This window comes from Drosophila nasuta, chromosome 2L (assembly GCF_023558535.2).
Source record: "Drosophila nasuta strain 15112-1781.00 chromosome 2L, ASM2355853v1, whole genome shotgun sequence".
Classification (NCBI taxonomy): Eukaryota; Metazoa; Arthropoda; class Insecta; order Diptera; family Drosophilidae; genus Drosophila; species Drosophila nasuta.
In genome coordinates, this window is record NC_083455.1 from 12177466 (window position 1) to 12199707 (window position 22242).

Consider the following 22242-nt stretch of genomic DNA (forward strand, 5'->3'; position numbering starts at 1 on the left):
GCTATCGTTGTTTCTTCCCTAGAGCGTTAGGGTCACACTGGCAAGCTGATTAGATTGTGAAATAATAAAGAGACGAAAAACCAATAATAAATAGTTAACAACTCACACACGTGCTAAATAAATATGCAAAACGTGCTGGGCCGATTGCAGGCGCAAGTGCTGCGGCCCCGTGCCAAAGCGATGGCGTACTTGCTGCGCCCGGAATCGACGACAGCGGCAGCAACAACAACAAAATTGGCGGCCACCTCCAAAGGTAAAAACAACAACAAACGCTGTTACATAGTATTTTATCTTGTATTTATTCTAGAATTTCGTGAGCGCCAAGTACGTTTCAACATCAAAAATGACCAGACGGAGGGACGACCGCTGTACTTGGATGCACAGGCCACAACACCGATGGATCCGCGGGTGCTCGACGCTATGTTGCCTTATCTCACCAACTACTATGGTAATCCACACTCGCGAACACATGCCTATGGCTGGGAAACGGAACACGCTGTGGAGAAGGCACGCGAACAGGTTGCTCGCCTCATCGGTGCCGATGCCAAGGAAATCATCTTTACATCAGGAGCCACTGAGTCAAATAATATTGCTGTGAAAGGAGTGGCACGTTTCTATGGTACGAACAAAAAGCATGTGATTACCACACAGACGGAGCACAAGTGTGTGCTGGACTCGTGCCGTGCGCTCGAGAACGAAGGCTACCGTGTCACCTACTTACCCGTGGAGGCCAATGGCATCATTAACATGGAACAGCTGGCCGAAGCAATGACGCCAGACACCTCTATTGTTTCCATAATGACGGTGAACAATGAGATCGGTGTGAAGCAGCCCATCCAAGAGATTGGTCAGTTGTGTCGCTCGCGCAAAGTATTTTTCCACACTGACGCCGCTCAAGCGGTGGGCAAAATACCCATCGATGTGAATGCCATGCAGATCGATCTGATGTCCATCTCGGGACATAAGATCTACGGCCCCAAGGGTGTGGGTGCCTTGTATGTGCGTCGCCGACCGCGTGTGCGTCTCGAGCCCATCCAGAGTGGCGGCGGCCAAGAGCGTGGCTTGCGTAGCGGCACAGTGCCCGCTCCCTTGGCTGTGGGCTTGGGTACAGCAGCGGAATTGTCGATGCAGGAGATGGACTACGATAAGAAATGGGTGGACTTTCTGTCGAAGCGTTTAATGGATCGTATCACGACTGCGTTGCCGCATGTGATACGCAATGGTGATCCGGAGCGAACCTACAATGGTTGCTTGAATTTATCGTTTGCCTACGTCGAGGGTGAATCATTGTTGATGGCCTTGAAAGATGTGGCTTTGAGCAGTGGCTCGGCTTGCACCTCAGCGTCGCTGGAGCCGTCATATGTGCTGCGTGCCATTGGCACCGATGAGGATTTGGCGCACAGTTCCATACGGTTTGGCATTGGACGTTTTACCACGGTGCAGGAGGTGGATTATACGGCAGACAAGTGTATCAAGCATGTGGAGCGTTTGCGTGAAATGTCACCGCTGTGGGAAATGGTACAGGAGGGCATTGACCTTAAGACCATACAATGGTCACAGCACTAAGAATGTTACGTGCCCCAATTTATAAGTATGGCAAATGAATAAGAATAAAAATGTTAAGTGATTGGTTAAGTTTATTTGTTTTTGTACACAACAACCAAGGTGAAACTTAATTAGCTAACTTAAAAAGTCAAGTTATGATGAATAATGAATTAAGTCTAAACTTGGATGTCAGCTTGAGGTGACTGCTTGTTCACTCCAAAGTGCGAAGCTGAAACAGCAAACTGAATGTAAATATTTTGTTCGAAATGCTTCGGTTCAAAGTTCAGTTGGCTTTCTTCTTACTACCGCCGCCGAGAATCTTGCGACGCAATGCAAACATATGCATGTAGAGCTGGGGGAAGATGGGAATGTAACCCAGCATGACGATCCACAGCAGTGCATAGTACGAGAAGGTGGCATTCCATTTGTTGGGCAGCTCCACGCTCCACACACTGTGATCACGGGCATAACGTTGTGCCCACCAGAAGCACAACAGCTCTCCCGTCACACCAATGGGATACAACACGATGAATGTGGTGTAGCGCAGAAAGACTACAAAAGATGGCACCACTTTGATGATGTTCAGCGCATAGAAACCATAGCGGATGATCTCAGTGATTGCCCACGCAAACAGCGCAATAGGCAAACCAGGCGAGACTTTGCCTGTCGGCGTGGCCATCACAACACCCACGACGACCATCATGCGACTGAAGACCTGGAATGTGGTGACCACAGGATTGGATTTAACCAGCCCAAATACAGCATTCAGGATCTCGACGAATGCGGCATTCTGGAAGATGATGACGGCGAGGCGTGTGTAATCCCACAACGTGATTTGGGCACGAAATTCGGGACCCTGGAGCACGTAGTAGTTGACCAGCTGATAGAGAATGTAGCTCCAGCCGCCGACTTGCACAGCATTGTAGGCAAACAAATAGAGTTTGGTCAATGAAGATGGCTCTTTGGCAGGCGTTTTAGCTGCTGTTTTTGCGGACATTTTGTGTGCTGTGTGAACTTTCACCTTGTCTTGTTACATGCACAGCTCATTGACTAATCAGGCAATAAATACCACCGATCGCGCGATATGCGAACGAACGCGCCACAAGCAAAACTCAACTGATAGCGCCGCTCGCTTTCACCTGCTGCTGACTAGTTTTAGTTAAGTGTTGCTGTTGTTGTTTGCGGCGTATTTTATTGCGCAATACGGTCACACGCAATCAGTGCTGCCAACATAGCTTATTATGATATAAACAATGTCTGCAGTGCACACACACATATGCAATTTTACTTATGTACAATCATTTAAAATGTTTTAAATGTTAAGTCCACATTTAGTGCTGCTATTTGTAAATGCTTTGATTTTATCAATATTAGACATTGTTATCGATTATGGCAGTGTTACCCATTCAACTTTGCTTTCCCCTTCGAGCACTGGTACGAGTTGGCAGCACTGTTTGCCTTGCCATCACAGCAAGCTGGCTCATTCGCACACTTTTATGTTTTGCGCGCAGCTGCTGTCGTTGCTGTTCGCCTGGTGAAAACCGAACCGAAAACCGAACGTGTCTGAAAAGTCTGGCACGGTCTGTGCACATGGGTCGAACGCGGACGCGCGCACACACCTGCCAGCCACATGTGTGGGGCACACAATTGTTTCCCCAACTTTTGTTGCGCCGGGCCGTCGCATCGCGTCGCGTCTCGCCGCGCTGACTAGTATGCTGATCACAATAGTGGCGCAAAAAAATTTCCCATCATCAGCGGCAATTTTGGCGTTTTTGTTTCTGGAAAGCTAATTCGAATTGAAAACGGTAAAAAAAGGTTGATAGTGTGTGTGTGTTGTGCAGCAAAGCATGCCTGGCTTATGCGCAATAGCAATTTTGTAATCAGCACGTGCCATGTGGGCGGAGGCCTAACAACCACGCCTACTGTACAAATTAATTTGCAAGAAGCGTTCTCCAGGCCTCACTCAGCACAACAACAATTGTTATCAACAGTGTTGTTGGCTGGCTGCATGTTATCAACATCGACGACTGGTCGAGCGAGGGTTGTGCGCGCGACGTGGTGGTGTCGACGACGACGACGGTCGATACAATTGGACTAGTTTAGACAGCGCCCACAAAAAGGCCGATTGGACAAAGCAGGAAAAACGAGACCCCGCCAAAAGTGAATTCCCTCTTTTTTACCAAGTGCCCAGGAAAAATAGCTAAACGAAAACTTGGCACATTCAACACTGGTGGAGAAGGTGCGGCCAAGTCGTGTGTGCGAGCGAGATGCCCGCTGTTACAGTGGCAGGGGTTTGGTTCAATTGCCATGTGACTGGTCGTTTGTGTGTGTGTGCGAGAGTGAGCGTATGACTGTGTAAGTGAGTGTTTGTTGAGTGAGTGAACAGAAGTTGAATGTGAACGAGTGTGTGTGTGTGTGTGCTTGTGTTTGCTCTTTCTGCTAAGTGAAATTTACAGTAGTTGAAAATGATTATTACTTGCAGGGTTGATTGCATACATATTCAAGTGTAATGGGCTGCAACTATGATGTCATACACTGCAGCCAGTAATCTTGAGTTGCAATGCAACTCATACAGGTTGTCGCCCTCCTCAGCCAGATGTTTGCACTCGCTTGCTTATGAGTGTTGTGCCTGAGTGTGTATTCGTGAGTAATTAATTGGGGGCTTGACTTTGCGAAATGGCCCACAGATGGCGCGCACTGGCAAATTGCAAATTTCCCTGGCCTGAGCAACAAAGCCCGGCAATTACATTGAACATACATATTGCCTTAACCGAATACGCCCACAAATGCGCCCGGACATGCCCCCTAGTGACTTGCCAAGCGTCACAACAATATAACAGCGTAACTCTCTGTGTGCGCCTGTGTTTGTGTGTGTGTGTGAGTGGTAGAAAAGCAACAGCAACATGTTTGTTTGAATTTCTAACGCAAACAACATAACGTGATGACGCCCTTGACGTCGCCATCCCCTTAAATGGCAGACGCGCAGACAAGTTGCAGCAGTCGATAGCACGAACGAACATTTTGCGCAAATTTGAGTAGTCATTTTGTTTGCTCACATCACAGGCCAACAGAAAAGGCGCCAACAATTGCGCGACCGCACAAAACTATTGACGATAAGATGGGGCGCTATGAGTGGTTTTTTTTTTGTGTTGTGTGCTGAGTGGGGCTGGCTAGAAATTGAAATTGAAATTGATTGTAATGGCGCCTCACGAGTTTTTTTTATATTTTTTTTTCGCAGCGCTAATAATCATGGCCCCCGGCAACGGAAGCGACAACGAGACCCATCGGATTTGCCCCGGACATTTTGTTTTGTGCCCGTCATTTTGCTTATTGCGCAAAATTTAGCTAGGCTCACAGCAAACGCAAGCAGTGTGTTACAGTGTGGCCAAATTGGCTGCCCCAAGGCAAAAGACTACAACTGCAACTATTATAACTAAACGCCGGCACAACACCAACAACTACCAAACAATCAAAGACTGTGTGTATACGAGTGTAAAGCACAAAAAAAAAACATCTATTATTGTGGGCGTTCAACGTTTTCCCACATGCATATTAACAGGCAAACAGCACCGCAAACAAGATGGCGATCAATGTCGCCAAAAGATAAAAGCAGCCATACTACAAACATACACACATGTGCAGCCCCACATAAATACATATGTATGTATGTATGTGTGTGGAAGTGTATGTGTTAATAATGTGCGTGCTTGTGAAGAAGCTGCCAACAACAACATCAAGCAAAGCAGAACCAGTTTGCGTGCGTCTAGTTGTTGTTGTTGTTTGGCACTTGTTGTTGCTGCTTCTGCTAGTGCTGAGAGTGGTCAGCGCGCGGTCAGTATTTGATGATTGCCTTGGCTTTCTTTTATATAAGCAACCCTACTGCTCTAACAGTAGTGGACTCAACTACCAGGCGCAGACAACAAATATATGTATGTACATATATGTGATGAATATGTGGAGATAACCAGTGAGTATTTATATTTGTAGTATATAGTTGTTTTTTTTTTGTTTTGAATTTATGTTGGTCGTTACACATTTATTTTTCATTTTTCTATTGCAAAAATTAAAATCTTAAAATTATTATGCATACATTTTATAGATGCAAATATTTTTCTTTATATTTACCTAACTTGAAGTAACAATTAATTATTGAATCGAAAAACAGAACAAAATTATATTAATGTAATAAATTTTTGTATTACTAAACAAGTAATTCTTAAATAGATAACAAAATTCATATTCAGTCAACAGTACGTTACAAATACAGAAATTAGTTAATAATTAAATACGTATTTTCAATGAGCAATACATGCAAAATTTATTTGAGTAATCTATTGTAATTAAGAAGCTAAGAGAAAGCAATATAATTAAATTCAATAATTGAAGATACTAAGTACTCAATACCTATGCATACCCATATTTAGTTCGATTCCTAACCAAATTTCTCTAACAAGCTCAATTTATTGGGCGTGTTAAGCACTAAATACTTATGCATACACATTCCGTAATCAGCGTCAATACAAATCATCACGTAAAGACGCTTCACATCCGATTAGAGCAGGGGGACAGCAGAAGCACACTTCTGATTTACACTGGCTGACTGGTCGTTGTACTCTCTCATGCTCATGGGATGACATTGGGGCCGCGGGGCGACTTGTTGCCGGGTTGTGTGCGCCTGTTCCCCAAACTGGATTTTGGGGCCTGACTGACCGCACAACTTAAACGGGACGGACATGCATATTTCAAGTTGTTTCGCGCACCACCAACAATGCCACCACATCTCGTACTGATGCCACTGACACCACTGATGACAATGGCACGTGTTGACTGTGGTTAGTTACCGTTATGCGGTGCAGCAATTAGCGAGTAACCTTAACCTTAGCTTCCAAAAAAGCTCAAATCACAACCTGTGCTATGAGGCGCCCAAAATGCAGAGCAAGTGTCTGGGGCTGCCAAAATGCGTTGTCTGCCCCACCAGTCAGTGTTCCTCTCCACCATTTCCCCTCTCGAAAACAAGCAACCACCACTCAGAGTTCATTTAAATTGGCCGCCACGCAACGCATCGAGTGTATACAACACACTCAGTCTCCACTCTCCACTCTTCTCTCCGCTATGCTCAACACAGCGAGCAAACTTGTTCCATGACATCTCAATGCCACCCGAAATTGTTGAGTTGAGTCGAATGTATATCAGCGAACTGCCTGCTTATGTCATCCACTTGAATTGCCAAAAGCAAAAACACACACAACATTTGCAAAAATTGTTGCTTTGACCCAGTGCGAGGCGAAACAGTTTGCGAATTTTCGCAAATCGCGCAAAATCCTTGAGTTTCAAGGTGCGTCCTTCACTTGGCAATGGGAACGGCCTCAAATTACGGTCAAGGCGAATTCAAGTCAACCCCGAGCGAGAACGAAAACGAGAACGAATGCGAATACGCGAATACGGGTACGAATACGAGTCACAAGTAGACGTCAGCGTCGTTAGCCTTGTGTTCTGAAAGTGCGCTACACAGATTGAGAGTAGGCATTTGTATAACGAATTTATAACTGTAAAAAATATTGCGATATAGAATTTAGAAATTATTTATTTCGAAATCTTTGCTAAATTTCACTTAAATCAATTATAAATGTTTAACACTAAAGACTATTACTTTAGGGAATTTGTAGTATCATTACAGAAATTCATTTTAACTTACTTATATATTTTATTAGACTACAATATCTATTATATATGTATATTATATTATGAAATATGATATGTAGATGAAGGAATACTTTTAGAATCCCAATGGTAGGAGATTTCTCCAGTTCGCTTGGTTCGTACTCGCTCTTGCGAGTATCGTTTGTATCTTTTGGAGTAGGGCGGGCGTACAAGGTTCCCCTTGGTTACGGATATACACACAACATGCCAATATACACAAGCAAAGCAAACAATAGCAAGAACAACAAAAATAACAACGATATGTATATTATTATTGTTGTTTTTGTTCGTGTTCTTGTTCTGTTTCTGGTTCTGCGTCTGTTTCCGTTGTTATGTGTACGTTGTTTTCTGTCCGCCTAATGAAAATGTTGCTGTTCTTGTTTTTTGTTGCTACAATACACGTTTGTTGTACAAACACAACCAACATAAGACAGACAGCAGCAGTAGCAGTCGCAGTCGAAGCAGCCGCAACAGCAAAATGCCGTCTGACAGTCGTCAAAACAACGCTTCGTCGTGAAGGTGGGTCATTGTGAAATGACAGCGCCGAACCAACCAGGCGCACAGCACTCACAAGCTGGCTGCTGTGTCACTCGCAATGCAATCGGCGTGCCAGAACGAGACGACAGTGTGTGCACGCGCAGCTGCGTTGTTAGCGTTGTCTCGCTCTGGCGCAGAGACCGCCAGCACATTGCTGGACGCCGGTGAGCATTTTTGCTTTTGAAAGAAACAGGTCGAAGCACGGCAAAAGCAAAAGCACTCGGAAATGGAAAGACGCACGTGCCGCAGTCAGTTGCCGACCATCAGAGAACAACAACAAGCTGCTTGCTACCGAATGCTGGGCACCCGTTACTTAGTGTCATATTTCGCACAAAAGTTCGTTCGTATTTTCTGCTACAATTTACGATTTAGACGAGAGAGCGAGCGAGACCGCGAGCGAGTTGTGGAGAATGTGAACGAACCGTTTTCGTTTTTGCTGTTGCCCGCCAGAGACGTTGGAATTTGAATTTGAATGTCAACGACGATAACGTGGAGGCGATGTTGATTCGTAACTTGAGCCGCACAAAAATGTCTTAAGACGCAGATTAGCGGCGTCTAATCCCAGGCTAAGTCACGCTGTAGAAGCTTCTAATCACATTAATTGAACTCCGCACCTCAACCCAGCGTGGGCACTATAAAAATGCCATTCGCCAGCAGGCCAGAGGTCAGCCAAAAGGCGAGACGTCAATGGAGAGCATGTGCCTCCTCCATCAGAGCTAGTCGACGGAATTTTCTTTCAAAAAATAATAAAAGGACCTCAAGTGCAAAATGTATATCAACTATACTGGTGACTTGACCGGACCGCAGCCGTATGCAAGCTTCCTGAACGACAGCCTGGGCGATGCTAGCGGCTCTGTGTTGCCTTTGGGACATGATTATCCCGCGGAGTTCCAGCATTTGGTGCACGCTCATTGGCGAGGATTTCGTACGCCTCCCATTTACCATCGTGCTGGCATCTACATCGCCTTCTGTGTCCTCATGACCCTCAATATCTTTGGTAATGGGCTTGTCATCTGGATATTCTCCACGTAAGTGCACCATGTTTATAATTGTGAAATTTCAACAAATGACTATTAGAAAAATTATGATAAAAAACAACCCGTATACAAAATATATTAATTCTAAAAGGAGGTTAAAAATGCAATGAATCTAAGTAATTTGTATCCTTATTTCTTAAGGAATACGCAAAAGAATAGAGCTTTAATTTTAGGCATAATACAGTAATCATAATTTCCTAAGTTTGTTTTTTTTCTTTTTTGCTCAAATTTGTATATATGTATATATTAAAAAACAGCAGAATAATTTTGCTTACACTTGCACATTTGTTTAGCTCAAAATCTCTACGGACGCCTTCTAATTTATTGATTCTGAATTTGGCTGTCTTTGATCTGTTTATGGCCTCCAATATGCCCCATTATCTGATTAATGCCACCCTGGGATATATTGCTGGTGGAGAAATGGGCTGCGACATCTATGCGCTAAATGGTGGCATCTCTGGCATGGGCGCTTCTATAACAAACGCTTTTATTGCCTTTGATCGCTACAAGACCATATCGAATCCCATCGATGGACGCTTGAGCTATGGACAAATACTTATGTGCATTATCTTCACCTGGCTGTGGGCAACACCTTTCTCTGTGCTGCCCCTCTTCCAGATCTGGGGTCGTTACTTACCAGGTAAGTTCTTTACTTGATTACTCCAATCATGAATGAACTACATTGTTTTTCTTCTCAGAGGGCTTCCTGACCACCTGCACCTTTGATTATCTGACCAACACCGATGAGAACCGACTGTTTGTTCGCACTATTTTTGTGTGGTCCTATGCCATCCCGATGACCGTGATTATTGTTTCTTATTACAAGCTCTTCACTCACGTACGAACCCATGAGCAGATGCTTGCGGAGCAGGCCAAGAAGATGAATGTGAAGTCGTTGTCCGCAAATCAGAACAACGACTCGATGAGCGTGGAACTCAAGATTGCCAAGGCAGCTCTCATAATTTATATGCTCTTTGTGCTCGCTTGGACTCCGTATTCGGTGGTTGCCCTGATTGGTTGCTTCGGAGAACAGCAGTTGATTACACCATTTGTATCCATGTTGCCCATGTTGGCCTGCAAATCGGTTTCATGTCTCGATCCCTGGGTATATGCGACAAGTCATCCAAAGTATCGTCTGGAACTGGAGAGACGACTTCCCTGGCTAGGCATACGTGAGAAACAAACGGGAACTGGTGCGACGGGTGGCCAGGAGAGCGTGGCTAGTGTCAGCGGCGATACGCTGGCCATGAGCGTCCAGAACTGAACGACCTGAACTTGGATATCTGCACTTTGAAATAATAATAGATGTACTCGATCTCGATATATGTTGATCACTTCAAGCAATGAACTAAATAAGTTCCAAAAATACAAAACCAAAAAAAGATGGCATTGAAAAACAAACATTGATAATGCTTAACTTATTGGTGAGTCGACCAGTTTATTTGTAGATATGAAAAATGAGGCTTCATTTTTTAAGAAAGTTTTCTTAAGTACTAGGAAAAATTCGTATTACCCATTATTTTAGAAGTCAGTAAAGAAAGTATTTTATTTGTCACATATTTTATATAAATGTCTAGTTTTATTATTTATTTTATTTAGTTTTTAGTTTTCACCTTTCATTCAGTTTCACTTGATCGTAATTTAGCTGCAAAAATATATTTCTCGCTACATTGCTTAATATTCCAAAATTGTTGGATACATTTCTTTAGCAACATCGCGCAATGTACATTCGTTAGTACATCTTATAATGGATCTCAAGTGGATTTAGTGTAGATCGCATGTTGATATGATTCAGATTCTTCACAACTCCAAACGAAAGCTTGCTGGAGTAGTAACGATCACTTTTTGGTGGATTCGATACATTTTTCTTTAGCAACATTTGTGGTCGTGTTTCCAAAGAGTATTTTAAAATGGAATTCAAGTTGATCGTCGAATTGATACTTAAGTATTGCAAAGGTATACAAAACTTGCCGCAACACATATCGCAGTTGACTGTTCTTACATGTTTGATGCAGCCTTTGGCTTGAAGGCAACATCTCGGGCATTGTTGTTCAGGCCAGTTTAGAGCATGTTGTCCAATGAATGGACAGCGTTCCAACCAACCAAGCAAGCGAACAAACAACCACCACAGCACAACAAAGCACCACAGCATGTCTCGCCTCAGTCAGGTTGCGTTGTCAATATGTCGAATGCGGCAATTGAAAAATATTCTCATTTCTCATTCGACAATAATATCGCGACTGCGCCTCCGTGTTATTGTGTGTGTAAAAAGTGGGAAACGTTGCGATAAAATGCGTTGCGTTGCCCTGGGGCCCATCCAAACATGGATGAACGGATGGATGGATGGACGAGCGATATGAAGTTGAAAAAGTTGCGCTTCTTTGTTGCTTGCGCACATCCAACCAATCCGCGTGGCCAACAGCAGCGTTTCAATTCAGCGAATGTTCCACACGGTAACAGGCGAACAGTATTTTCAGCAGCCGTTTACAACATTTCTACACAAAGTTGAAAGCGTGATTGGCTGAGAAAGCGCAGCGAGTGATTGGTGTGCGCCTGTATGCGTGTGTATCTGTGTGTCGACTACGAGTAGTGTAAACCAAAAAAAAGGGAGAAGGGCAGAGGAGGAGCGACATCGGTCGAACCACACAGCCAGCAACATTGCCAAATAGACAACACACCACCACACACCACTGAATAGCGTGGTGCGCCAGCAGACAGATAGAGCGACTGGTCTGGGGCTTCTTCTTGCTCTTTAAGAAACAACAAACATTTTTACTAGGTCTGCATGAGATTTAGCAGCATGCTCTCCACACACAGTACGATTAGATTTTCAATGAAAACTCAATAGAAATGATGTTAGAAACCTGGTCGCAGGTGCGAGCGAGATAAACATACAAACTTGCTAGAGCGAGTGCTGCTGTTGGGTGTGTGTTGTTTGAATGTGTTTTGATTGTGTGCGTGTGTGAGGATTAGAGAGATGTTGCTCTACACAAGTTGTGCGGCTGCTGCAATCGTTTGATGTGCTGCTGCTGCTATTTGTGCCTGACTCTGAGCTCCTCCTCAACGCGTCGGATTATCCAATTTGTGTGAGGAGGCAGACAATAACACTTGTCCATTTCTCGCACGTCGTTTGCTGCTGCTGTTTCCCTTATTGTTGTGTGTTCTGTGTGGAGAGTCGACGACGACAACGACGACGACTTGTTGCATGTAATAATAATAATAACGAACGAAACGGTATCTCGTAGCTGTTTAGTGGATGATTAAACTGAATTTAATCGTTTGCGAACAGGCGCACAGCGATGTGCACGCGACGCTCTTTTTTCTTTCGAAATTAAAACGATTTCAAATTGCCCATACTATACACAAAAGCAATGCACACACACGCACACACTACTGTTGTCTCGCTTGCACTGCACGGACAAACCAGTTGCCAATTTGCAGCGTCGTTTATTGCCAGCATTGTTGGGGTTGCTGGCCACTCAGTTAATGGCAAGGCGTTGGCTAAGTGCCAAACGAAATGCTCGTTCCAGTCGCATAACTCGTTCGAAATTCTAATATCGTAAAAGTTCAGCGCATTGTTTGCGCATGTCCATTGGCAACAGGGGACACACAATTGTTGTTGCTCTTTCGCTTGCACTCTCGTCACACTTTCACAACGCACACACACAACCACATAAGCAGGGCCACTCGCTAGCACTCACTTTCGTTCTCGCTCGCTCGCCTGCTGTGCTGTATTGTGTTGCGGCCTATTAATCGTCTTGCTATTATTTTGGCAATCCTAATATGTAATGCCAATTCATGGGGTGGGCGCCTGTTAAATAGCAGGCAACGAGCGCGCTCGAAATTAACATGTCGTCAAAATCGATAGACTGTTGCATGCCTATGCCCCAATGCTGTGCCTCTGTTAGCATTTGAACGTTAAAAATTCGATTTTATAGAATGCAGCAACGCCCACAAAGAGACCAAGCATCGACTTTACTCTATGAGCTAATAATTGGTAAACAAAGCGCTGCGAGCGGGAGAGTATGATTACGCCTGTTGCTGCCGGCTACCGGCTCCCGTCCCCAACCCACATCAAGCTGTGTGTGGGTAAGTAACAGCGCTGCTGTGGGTTAACAGACCTGTAGCTACACATTCTGCGCGCCTCTTAGTTATTATGTCAGATCTGCAATGCGCGACTATAAAATACGTAGTCGGCCTCCGAGAATTTATTGGCTCGCCGCCCCCGGCAACCGGGGTGTGAGTTATAAAATTGATGGCATAAACTGTCATGAATTTATAAATATGAGTGGGCCACACTGGTGCACACAACACACAGCGCCCACTTTACTACATGCGGCAGCCAATTGTTCATTTCTGTTCGCCTATTGCCAATTTTCGTCTGTATGTTGGTAACATTGTCAATTTGAGTGCTGCCCTAGCGTAAATGTGGCTGTTTTGCTGTTTCTGCTGCTGCTACTCTGGCAACGCCGCTGTTGCCATACCGTTCGCACCTGCTGCGCGCAATGTTAAGAACAACACAACGCACAACATGCAGCTTGACAACATGTGTACACATATATTTTTCGAGTTGCGACTCAACCTCAACCTTAATACCCAACCAACATCATCATCAGACCACCACACAACCTCAACATTCTTGTGGTCTTATGGCAGTGCTGTCGGGCTGCCAGATTCGATCGCTGGACGCCACATTGCTGCATATTTGGCGCTGGTATGCGCTCTGGCAACCCTGCATACAAACTCAACACAAACACAGCCATACACATAGTGGTATGTATAGTCGGTGTGTTCACTCCAATGCCAAAGCATTCCAAGCATAACAATGCCCGTCTCTTTGACGCTGTTTGCCTGTTCGGGCAAGTAAGTGAAATTTCATGCAAAACCATTCTTCGGAAATTTTAAATTCCCCGCATACTTGTGTGTCGCACGAGATATTTTTTGGATTGCGTGATCATGACGTTTGTTTGAGGTTTGATACGTCTGCTATGGGAGTGTGTGTATGATTGAACGCGTTACGTTTGTTGTTGTTTGCTTGCCTTAGTGCGCAGTTTATTTATTTGAACTTGAATTTATTATGATTTGATATTATAAGATTTAAATGTTCTGTCTCTCTTGTTTGTGCATTATCTAAATACATTTTTTATTATTTATTGCTATTTTCGAGAGCCTTCATGTCGAACCACTTGCAACATGCAACAAATCTAAAAGGCACCAGCGAACTCGTTCCAGCTGAGTTCGTTCACGCTGTAAATGCAATTTACGCACGACTGGATGCTCCAACGACTCTTTAAACTCAAGGTGAAATGCAAGACATCTACAAATTGAATGAGAGAGCGAAAATTGCAAGGGGGTTACCCAATGCAATGCAGTTGGGAGAGCAATGCACGCTCGAATGACTTAGACGCACTATTGTCCTCTGTAAATCCTCATTGTAACAAGCGCCCAGAATCATTGTCTTACGCATACGTCGCCCAGACTCTGCCGTAAACTGCATAAAGCGACAACAATAAAAACCACAACAGCAGCGCACAAGCAACAACAACCAATGCAAAAAGTTGCCATAAAAAGAAGCCACGCGAAATGTCGCGACGCCCAAAATAAATGCAACGCTCTCCCTATATACTTATGTAGTATACATCCTCCATACAATCACACATACATACATACATGTGTATGTACGTTCGCAGACGTTCGCACTCATACTGAAACAGAGATGCAGAGGGAAGTTGCTTTTAAGATCGAAACTCGTTGATTAACTCGTCTGCTCCCCAAGTTCATTGCCCCAACTCAATGCGATGTGCAAGACGAAATTGAGAAAAGATGAAAACGAATAAAAATATACATGTATTAAGGGGGAACAAGAAAAAATAAAATACAAATTGACTTTTTATACTCCGCACGTAAAAGTAAGAAGAGTATTATAATAATATGGAAAGACTTAAAATTGAGGAAAGAAATTTATATTCCAACAAAGAATATTTCTCTTCCGATCGATCAAGAAAAACAAAATTCTATTTTGTATATAACTGAGGATTAACTGATTGCAAAACTTCAGAGAATATTTCAGCTGTTTTAATGTTAAAATAACTATGTATCTATGAATACAATACGTTAACAATAAATTTGTGTTATTTATTATATTAAGCTTATGTTTATGTTAAACGGAAAAAAACATATAATCAGTTTTAAATACCTATCAACCACAACCTAATTTCTGGCCAAATAAAATATTTTTCAAGGAACCCTGTTAACAAAATTATGTTGCATATCTTACAGGCGCATTAATTATAAACAAAAACAATCACACATAAAAATGTCACATGTGTAAAGATTGGTATATGATATATACGATTATTCTTTAAACGCCCTAGCTAGAAGGCAGTTTTTGTATACAGAAAATAGTTCATATCTCGGCGACATCCTATGCGATCTTTGCAAGTCCTGATTAAAAAAATGAATTTCAAATTTTTGTAAGGGGGAGACATAGGAAAATTTTGAAATTTGGTTAAAATACGCCGTATTTCCGACATTTGATGTACGATCAGAATGTCCTTTGGCAAAATAATAAGTATAACTAACACAAAACGATTGAAATAATAAAAAGGACGAATATCCTTCAAACAGTCAAGTTGCAAGGACTTTTTTTGTATACAGAAAATTACGTATATCACGGCCACATCCTGTCCGATCCTTGTGAAACCTGTGCCAAACGAAGCGTATTTGTGTGGACTATCATCATACCAAAGGACATTCAAATCGTCCTGGTGGTTCTCGAGTTATCCTGGAATTTGCCATTTTCGCACGGGTTTTTTCGCTTTCTAGCTTAACAAATATTGGAACCATGTTTGTTTGATGCTGAGCGATAGTATTGGTCCTGGCGATGCTAGCAATAAGTGTCCTTTTAAAATGTGCAAGGATATGGCAGACATATAGAGTATCATTAAAAAAGGATATTCCTTCGATATTTAATAAAACGCAACGTTTATGTTTAAATAGTTGTGTAATTTATATAATACAAAACATGTGTATTGTTTGCCTTTTACCTTTGTTGTGGATCGAAATCAAAAATAAAAAACAATATTGCCTAAAACTAACAAATTAAATTAGTTGTGCTGGAATTGAATACGTCCTGTTTTTGGAGTAAGTTCTAACTAAAGTGGTAACTAAATCCTATTGCTCCGATCGAGTATATATAAGGTAATCTAGATTAATATTTGGTGCCGTTTAAAAATAGAGATAAATCATTTTGTTCTGTCTTAATATCATCTGTCTAATCCTGGCTAGCACAGGAGTGCAATGTTGCCACTCTCATTGCCGGCCAAAAAGGCGCGATTGAGGGGCAGCACGGCGAGGGAGGTGAGCACGCCACGGAATGTTTCTGGACGCAATTTGGTGATGGTGTTCAAGGCATGCGAGTTGCCCACATCCGCATAGACGCCAACTCGATTCCCCGTTGTCGCATAGACCAATGAGGTGCCCACGCTCTGCAGGAAATGAGCTGGCTCCGCTGGTGGTCTGCAAAAGTGAATGGAAGGGCTTAGCAAAGATGATGTGATGTTAAATCGCTTGCAACTTACTTGAGCTGATAATGTAATATGCCGGTTTGCCCATGCCACACAGCCAGACTGTGATCCAATGCCGAACTGATGAGCAGCTGATCGCTGGGCGCCGTCAGCTGCAGCAGATCACATTCCATGGGCCGCCACGAGTTGAGCACGATGCCGGTGCGCGTGTCCAGCTGCACGATGGCACCCGACGAGAGACCAGCGGCCAGCCAATTGCCCGACGGAGCGACAGCCAAGCAACGGACTGTGGCATTTGGCAGCGCCGCATGGCAAACACGCCACTCATTCACATACTGCATGGAGCGGGCATCGATTATGCGAACTGTAGACTCCGCTGTGCCGGCGACCACAAGCGGCGAATGCGAGGGCAAGCACTTGACCACCGTCACTGCACTATGTCTAGGAGCATCGAGTATGCCCAGTGGTCGACCTATAAATGGATCCCAGAGATGCACGCCTGCATCGCAGGACACCACGTAGCGCAGGGATTCCAGGAAGCTCAGGGAATGTATGGACTTCTTGTGTGCTGTGTAGGTGAATTGGCAGGTGGTGCTCTTGCGTCCGTCGCCCTCGCTGCGCAGTGACCACAACTTGACAGTTTTATCCTTCGAAGCGGAGATGAAACTATTCTCATTCTCGAGCGCATAAATTGCACGCACCGAGTTCGTGTGCCCCACAAAGGATTGCAGACGTATCTGTTTGAGATTCAGCGCCTGATTATCCTTGTCGCTGCGCGTCGTCTCATGACGCCAATAGGCCAACCAGTTGCCCTTCAGGTGCCGCGTGCTTGGCATATGATCCAGCTTATAGGCCACCATGTCGAGCAGTTCCATGCTGCTGCTGGCTACCTGCAACCGGTTGCCCACAATCTGTGTGCCAAAACTATTCGGCGCCATCGAAGCATCCACCACATCGGCCTGATTAACTGCAGCCGAAGGGCTGCTCTCGGATTTGCGGCGTGCAGCATTGGGCTGCTCATGCTCGTGACAAAGCGTTAACACAAACTCCAGATTGCTTAGCGAGCGCTTCATGATGGCTTCGCCCAGGAAGCGCAGAAATGCGAGGTATGCAGTGTGTGCCAACTCTGGACCAAAGACATCGCGCAGCTCCTCCAGCGCACGCTGCTGTTGTCCAGCTCCACCACTCAGCGTAAGACTCGCCAGGTGGCAGCTGAAATCATTGGGCAAGCCGTAGGCCTTGTTGAAGATCATAAAGAAAGGCGTCAGCAGCGACTGGCAGAGATGCTCCCGCGTCATGTCAGATCCCAGACGAACACTTAGCGCATAGCAGGCATCGAGGAACTTTCTCGCCAGCAGCGAGCGACCCAAATAACCACTTGGCATCAGGAGATTAGTCGAGCTCAACAGTCGCAATATGGGCAGAAGGATTGCGTCAAGCAGTATGTGCTGCAGATGCTCCATAATGCTGGCGTCCATCAGGCAGGGCAGCATATACTTCACCAGCTGCAGCGAACTGATGATCGCGCCCTCCAGGCTGCCAGTAATGCGTTTTGAGCAGAGTCCAATCAGCTCGCTGATGTGTGGAAAATACTGCAGCAGTAAAAAGTTTTCGCCGTAGAGTGCTGGAAAGGAAGAGATAAAAGTATTCAATTATGTTGTTACAATATTAAAATTTAGATTTAAACTCACCCGCAATGGACATGAGACACTCGAGCACCCGAGCAGCGCTGCGATCGCCAACAACACGCGCATTGGCAATGCTAAAGTAGTTGAGATTGGCGGCATCCGCAGCAGCGAGATCAATGCCACTGCTCGTCTCGGAAGCGTCCATCTCGGGCAGCAGATTCTCCTGGCCAACGTAGCAGAGCGAGAGCAGCTTAAGCAGATTGCGTGTAATGTGGCGGGCAGTGAGCACGGGACCCAAGCGATGCGACAGCCAAACCAAACTCTCTGCACTCATCTCGCTGATGCGATTATTCTGCAATGCTTTGGCCTCCGAGATGCGCGATATAACCGACGCCTGCAGCGAGTCACAGCCCTCCGTCTCCGGCTGGATATCCGTTGATTCCGTCGACTCGTTGACAGCACTCGTCACCTGGCTGATCAGCTCAAAGCTGTCGACGCTCTTTCGTGAGCCAATGTCGCAGTCGATGGCGCTCAGTTGGAAGCTGCGGCGAATGCCGCTGGCAGGTATCTCAATGGTGGGTGAACGTGGTCCAATTGGTGGCGGCGGCATCATGGGCGGCGGTGTCTGGCCTTGGCTTTGAAGGGAGATTTTATCTGGTGACAATTTGGCGCCATACATCAGCTCGTTGATGGCCAGTTTGTCGGGTGAACTGCCCGCGGATTCACGAGCTTCCTCCGCAATGGCGGTGGACGAGGGACGCATGTCAAAGGAGTCTATGGATTTGTTCTCCTGATCCTCCTCGAAGGTAAACAACTCCTCAACATCCGGCTTCGACTCCTGTTGTTGCTGCTGCAATTGCTGTGACGATGGCTCTTCGACGGCAAAACTGAGATTCTTGCTGGTGCGTCGACTGCCGCCGCTGTGATAGTGATAGCCATTGCCCTGTTCTGGCTCCTTGTAGCCACCGACAGCCTCAATCAATGGCGCAATGAAATGTTGTAGGAAGCAGCGCAAGCCAAAGCGCACAATCAAGCGCAACAGGAAGCTGTGATGATAGAGTTTCACCGATTTGCGTGATTTGAAGCTGCTGCTCGATGAGAAACGCAAGTGGCTGCCACCAGCAATGTTGCTGCCGCAGCTGCCACTGCCACTGCTGTTGCCGCTGCTGCTGTTTGCCTCATCCACCGCTGTGATGCTCTCCACATCGTACAACTTCAACAACGGCTGCAGCAGCTGTTGTTGCGTCTGCGTCACGCCCAGCGCCTGGGCAATGCAATCAAACAGATGCCAAGCCGTCAGAATCGAGGTGCGTTCGTCGCGCAATAAATCAATAATGTGCGGCAGCAGCAGCTCCACGGGCGTAAACTGTTCGTAGCCAAACGCGACAGGTTCCAGCAGGCGTCGCACATGTGCACAGCAGGACATCACTTTGCATTCGGCAATCTTGCGCTCGAAGAGCACACGCTGGCGATCCAGTTCCGTGTAGCGAGCACATTCATTGCCACCGTTGCAATTCAGATGCGTGTGCAGCTCGAGCAGCTCAAAGTTGTGCTGGAACATGTGCAGCGAACGCACCAAGCCATAGACAGCCAAATAGTGGCTGGGAAAAGGCAGCAGCGTGTTGGCAAACATCGGTTCCAGCAGCTGTGCCGCATGTGTGGGCACTGGCAGCCCTTCAACTGTAGCCTCTCCTTGCTCCAGTTGCAACAACAATCGCACCACTCGACGCACCGCCTTGGGCAGCTCCTGCACATGATGCTGAGCCAGTGTGCGACATGCGGCCAAGCGACACTCGAAACTGGCGCTGGCGCCGTTGCTTGTCAAGAGCGGACGCAGTCGTTGCATGGCAAACACTTCCACAATCAGGCAGCCCAAAACCTGCAACTCGCGTTCGCGTCGTTCCACGTGCAACTGCTGCAAACTCTGCTGTCGTCGTTTCGAGCTGACCAGCAGATTCTTCGACTTGGTTTGTATTGCAGCAGCATCGAAAGCAAACAGTTGATTCGTAAACGAATGATCTGCCGAGTTCTGTTCAAACAGCAGATCGCTATTGATCATCTGCTCCTCGGGATTTGTGGCCGCTTGCTGTTGTGGAAAGGTGCGTGCGTAAAACGTCTCGAGTGTCTCCAGTTGCTGGAGCAACAGCGCAGGATTGTATTGCGCTGGCAGCTCTATAAAGTTGGTCATGGTGTAAAAGTTAGAGGCCGAGACAGCTTGCTCGTCGGGCACACGCAATGACATGCGTGGCGAATTGCGCTCCACGCTCCCATAACTGGTTGCTGCTGCTGCCTGTAGATTCTCTGTGCTGCGCGCCAGACGCTTATTGCTGCTGCTCACTGGGCCACCACTTTGGCCATAGAGCTGTGACAGCCTGGGTGCCGTTTTGCTGAACCAGGCGGAGGCATAACGACGTGGTGGATGCGGTTGTGTGAAGAGCTGCACAATGCCGCGCTGACTTAAATTGCAATGCTGATCCACGAGACTCAAGCAGACATTCTTTGACTTAACCGCCGCCTTGCCGCTCAATTTGTAGCTATAACACAGAATAAATTAGTTTAATTTGCTGCTCTTTGAATAACTCAAGACTTACCCAAAGTTCAAGTCGATCCAATGCTGCAGTCGCTCACTCACATATTGCGACTCCAGCGCCTCGCGATGCTTGCAAATGAAATCCTCTGGGCAGCTGGCCCAAGCCGGCAGCTCCAGATCTGGCAAATCTTCGTGTATGCTCTTAAAGATCATCGGATCCGTATAGAACTCTGGTATGCATTCGTCAGGCGTCCATTCCTGCAGTCGTTGTATCGACACCGGATACTCTGCGGGCACCCAAATGGGACGCACATGTGCACAAAGTATGGACTGAGGTGTGCGCCGCGCCATGTACACAAAGTATGTGATCTCGGAGAGAAAATCGGAGACATGATGCGGCACTTGCGACTGCTCTACAGGCGCACCAGGCTGTGTGGCATGTGTGTACATCAAATCCAAGTGTATGTCGCCTTTGTTCAAGCGATATTTACTCTTTGTGAGATCACGCCAATTGAGTCCATTGCGTCCCGCAAAATCCGTCACCCAGGGCATAATGTGATGATGCGCTGCATCCGTTAAACTGCGACCACACGCATTGTTCAACACGGTCAAATAGTCAAAGTTGGACAGTTGTCCATTGCACCACATTTCGCAGTATTCGCGCAGATTAAACTGGTCTGGATCGTAGGCCAGCTTGAGATCAATAGATGGTTCCATAGGCTGATGGCCTGGCGACTCGGGCAGCTCAGAACAGCTTAGCGGCGACATGTCCAGCGCGGCCAGTGGTTCAGCCATTAACAGATTGCAAGGCAGACGCGGCAACACTTGCAGCCAGAGATTCTCGCGTAACATTACGTGCTGCAATCGCAAGTCGCCGAGACACAAGCCCTGCGCCTGTAGCTGTCGCGACAGCTGTAGCAGCTGATAGATGATGAACAGCGACTTGTTGTAGCCTCGACCCAGCAACGCTGGACTGTAGCTGATGCAGTCATAGAGACTGCACTCCAAAGCGGGCGGATAATGAAAGACGCAGAAGTGGCAGCTGGTTTCAATGGCCACTAACGCGGGCAGCACATTGGCATGACAATCGCCCGACAAGTCCTGCTCGCAGCTGGCTGTGACATCCGTCTCCTGCTGACAGTGCAGCACCGGACAGTTGTAGATGCGTTGTATCAGCTCCTTGAGCACAACATCATGCGGTTGCAGTGTGGCAGCCGATGATGCATTGTGTGTGGCTGGCTTGGCGGCGCCACTGCGACACTGCTTGACATGGGCGCCCGCATATTGTTTGTAAGCTGCCTGCCACAATTGCTTAAAGTTGCTGCTTGCCACATTAGCCACAGCTTGTGAGTAACTTAGGGGCAACTGGGCGTGATCTTCGACTGTTGTCCGTGGTGGCAGTGGGTAAACTTTGCGTTGTGGTTGCTTGCGATACGTTTGCACTAGGATGCGGGTCCAGGGGTGCTCCAATGGTCCAGTAGGATGCGCTCTTCGATCCAACTGTGGCCAATTCGTAAAGTGGGAAAGTTTGCGCTGTCGCTCGAGGGTTTGTAGCCAGCTTTTGTCGCATATCAGCTTGTAGACGCCCTCATCTGAGTCACAAACAATATGTTGCGGATTAATACCGATTTGCAGCCATATCGTATCGTCGCTATCGCCCATGACAAAGCCTGCGACCAAAACGGACCAACTAAATTTAACACAAACAAAAATTGCACTGTGCAAATATAGCGATGGGC

The 22242-nt window shown here is 46.1% G+C and overlaps 4 protein-coding genes across 4 annotated transcripts; 2 read left to right on the forward strand and 2 right to left on the reverse strand.

Annotated features, from left to right (window-relative positions):
- The first annotated feature begins 10 nt into the window (after positions 1–10).
- LOC132785550 (cysteine desulfurase, mitochondrial) lies at positions 11–1635 on the forward strand. Its single transcript, XM_060791700.1, has 2 exons — positions 11–253; positions 308–1635. The coding sequence occupies exons 1-2, from the start codon at positions 124–126 to the stop codon at positions 1564–1566; spliced, it is 1389 nt and encodes a 462-aa protein (XP_060647683.1). The 5' UTR covers positions 11–123; the 3' UTR covers positions 1567–1635.
- Positions 1620–2542, reverse strand: LOC132785578 (very-long-chain (3R)-3-hydroxyacyl-CoA dehydratase hpo-8). Its single transcript, XM_060791734.1, has one exon. It carries the CDS (start codon positions 2540–2542, stop codon positions 1829–1831), a length of 714 nt encoding a protein of 237 aa, XP_060647717.1. The 3' UTR covers positions 1620–1828.
- A 5097-nt stretch (positions 2543–7639) lies between these two features.
- On the forward strand, positions 7640–10223 carry LOC132785557 (opsin Rh5). Its single transcript, XM_060791711.1, has 3 exons — positions 7640–8810; positions 9113–9459; positions 9518–10223. Exons 1-3 carry the CDS (start codon positions 8551–8553, stop codon positions 10081–10083), a joined length of 1173 nt encoding a protein of 390 aa, XP_060647694.1. The 5' UTR covers positions 7640–8550; the 3' UTR covers positions 10084–10223.
- Positions 10224–15792: 5569 nt separating this feature from the next.
- LOC132789203 (WD repeat-containing protein 81) lies at positions 15793–22242 on the reverse strand. Its single transcript, XM_060797060.1, has 4 exons — positions 20565–22242; positions 18037–20507; positions 16400–17969; positions 15793–16337 (listed from the first exon to the last, which is right to left on the reverse strand). Exons 1-4 carry the CDS (start codon positions 22163–22165, stop codon positions 16103–16105), a joined length of 5877 nt encoding a protein of 1958 aa, XP_060653043.1. The 5' UTR covers positions 22166–22242; the 3' UTR covers positions 15793–16102.

Coding starts and splice junctions, on each gene's coding strand:
- LOC132785578 (XM_060791734.1), bottom strand. CDS start 2,542: ATGTCCGCAAAAACAGCAGCTAAAACGCCTGCCAAAGAGCCATCTTCA.
- LOC132789203 (XM_060797060.1), bottom strand. CDS start 22,165: ATGGGCGATAGCGACGATACGATATGGCTGCAAATCGGTATTAATCCG. Junction 20,508..20,564: donor TGGATCGACTTGAACTTTGG/GTAAGTCTTGAG, acceptor TCTGTGTTATAG/CTACAAATTGAGCGGCAAGG. Junction 17,970..18,036: donor GTGTCTCATGTCCATTGCGG/GTGAGTTTAAAT, acceptor CTTCCTTTCCAG/CACTCTACGGCGAAAACTTT.
- LOC132785550 (XM_060791700.1), top strand. CDS start 124: ATGCAAAACGTGCTGGGCCGATTGCAGGCGCAAGTGCTGCGGCCCCGT. Junction 254..307: donor ATTGGCGGCCACCTCCAAAG/GTAAAAACAACA, acceptor TATTTATTCTAG/AATTTCGTGAGCGCCAAGTA.
- LOC132785557 (XM_060791711.1), top strand. CDS start 8,551: ATGTATATCAACTATACTGGTGACTTGACCGGACCGCAGCCGTATGCA. Junction 8,811..9,112: donor GTCATCTGGATATTCTCCAC/GTAAGTGCACCA, acceptor ACATTTGTTTAG/CTCAAAATCTCTACGGACGC. Junction 9,460..9,517: donor CTGGGGTCGTTACTTACCAG/GTAAGTTCTTTA, acceptor TTTTCTTCTCAG/AGGGCTTCCTGACCACCTGC.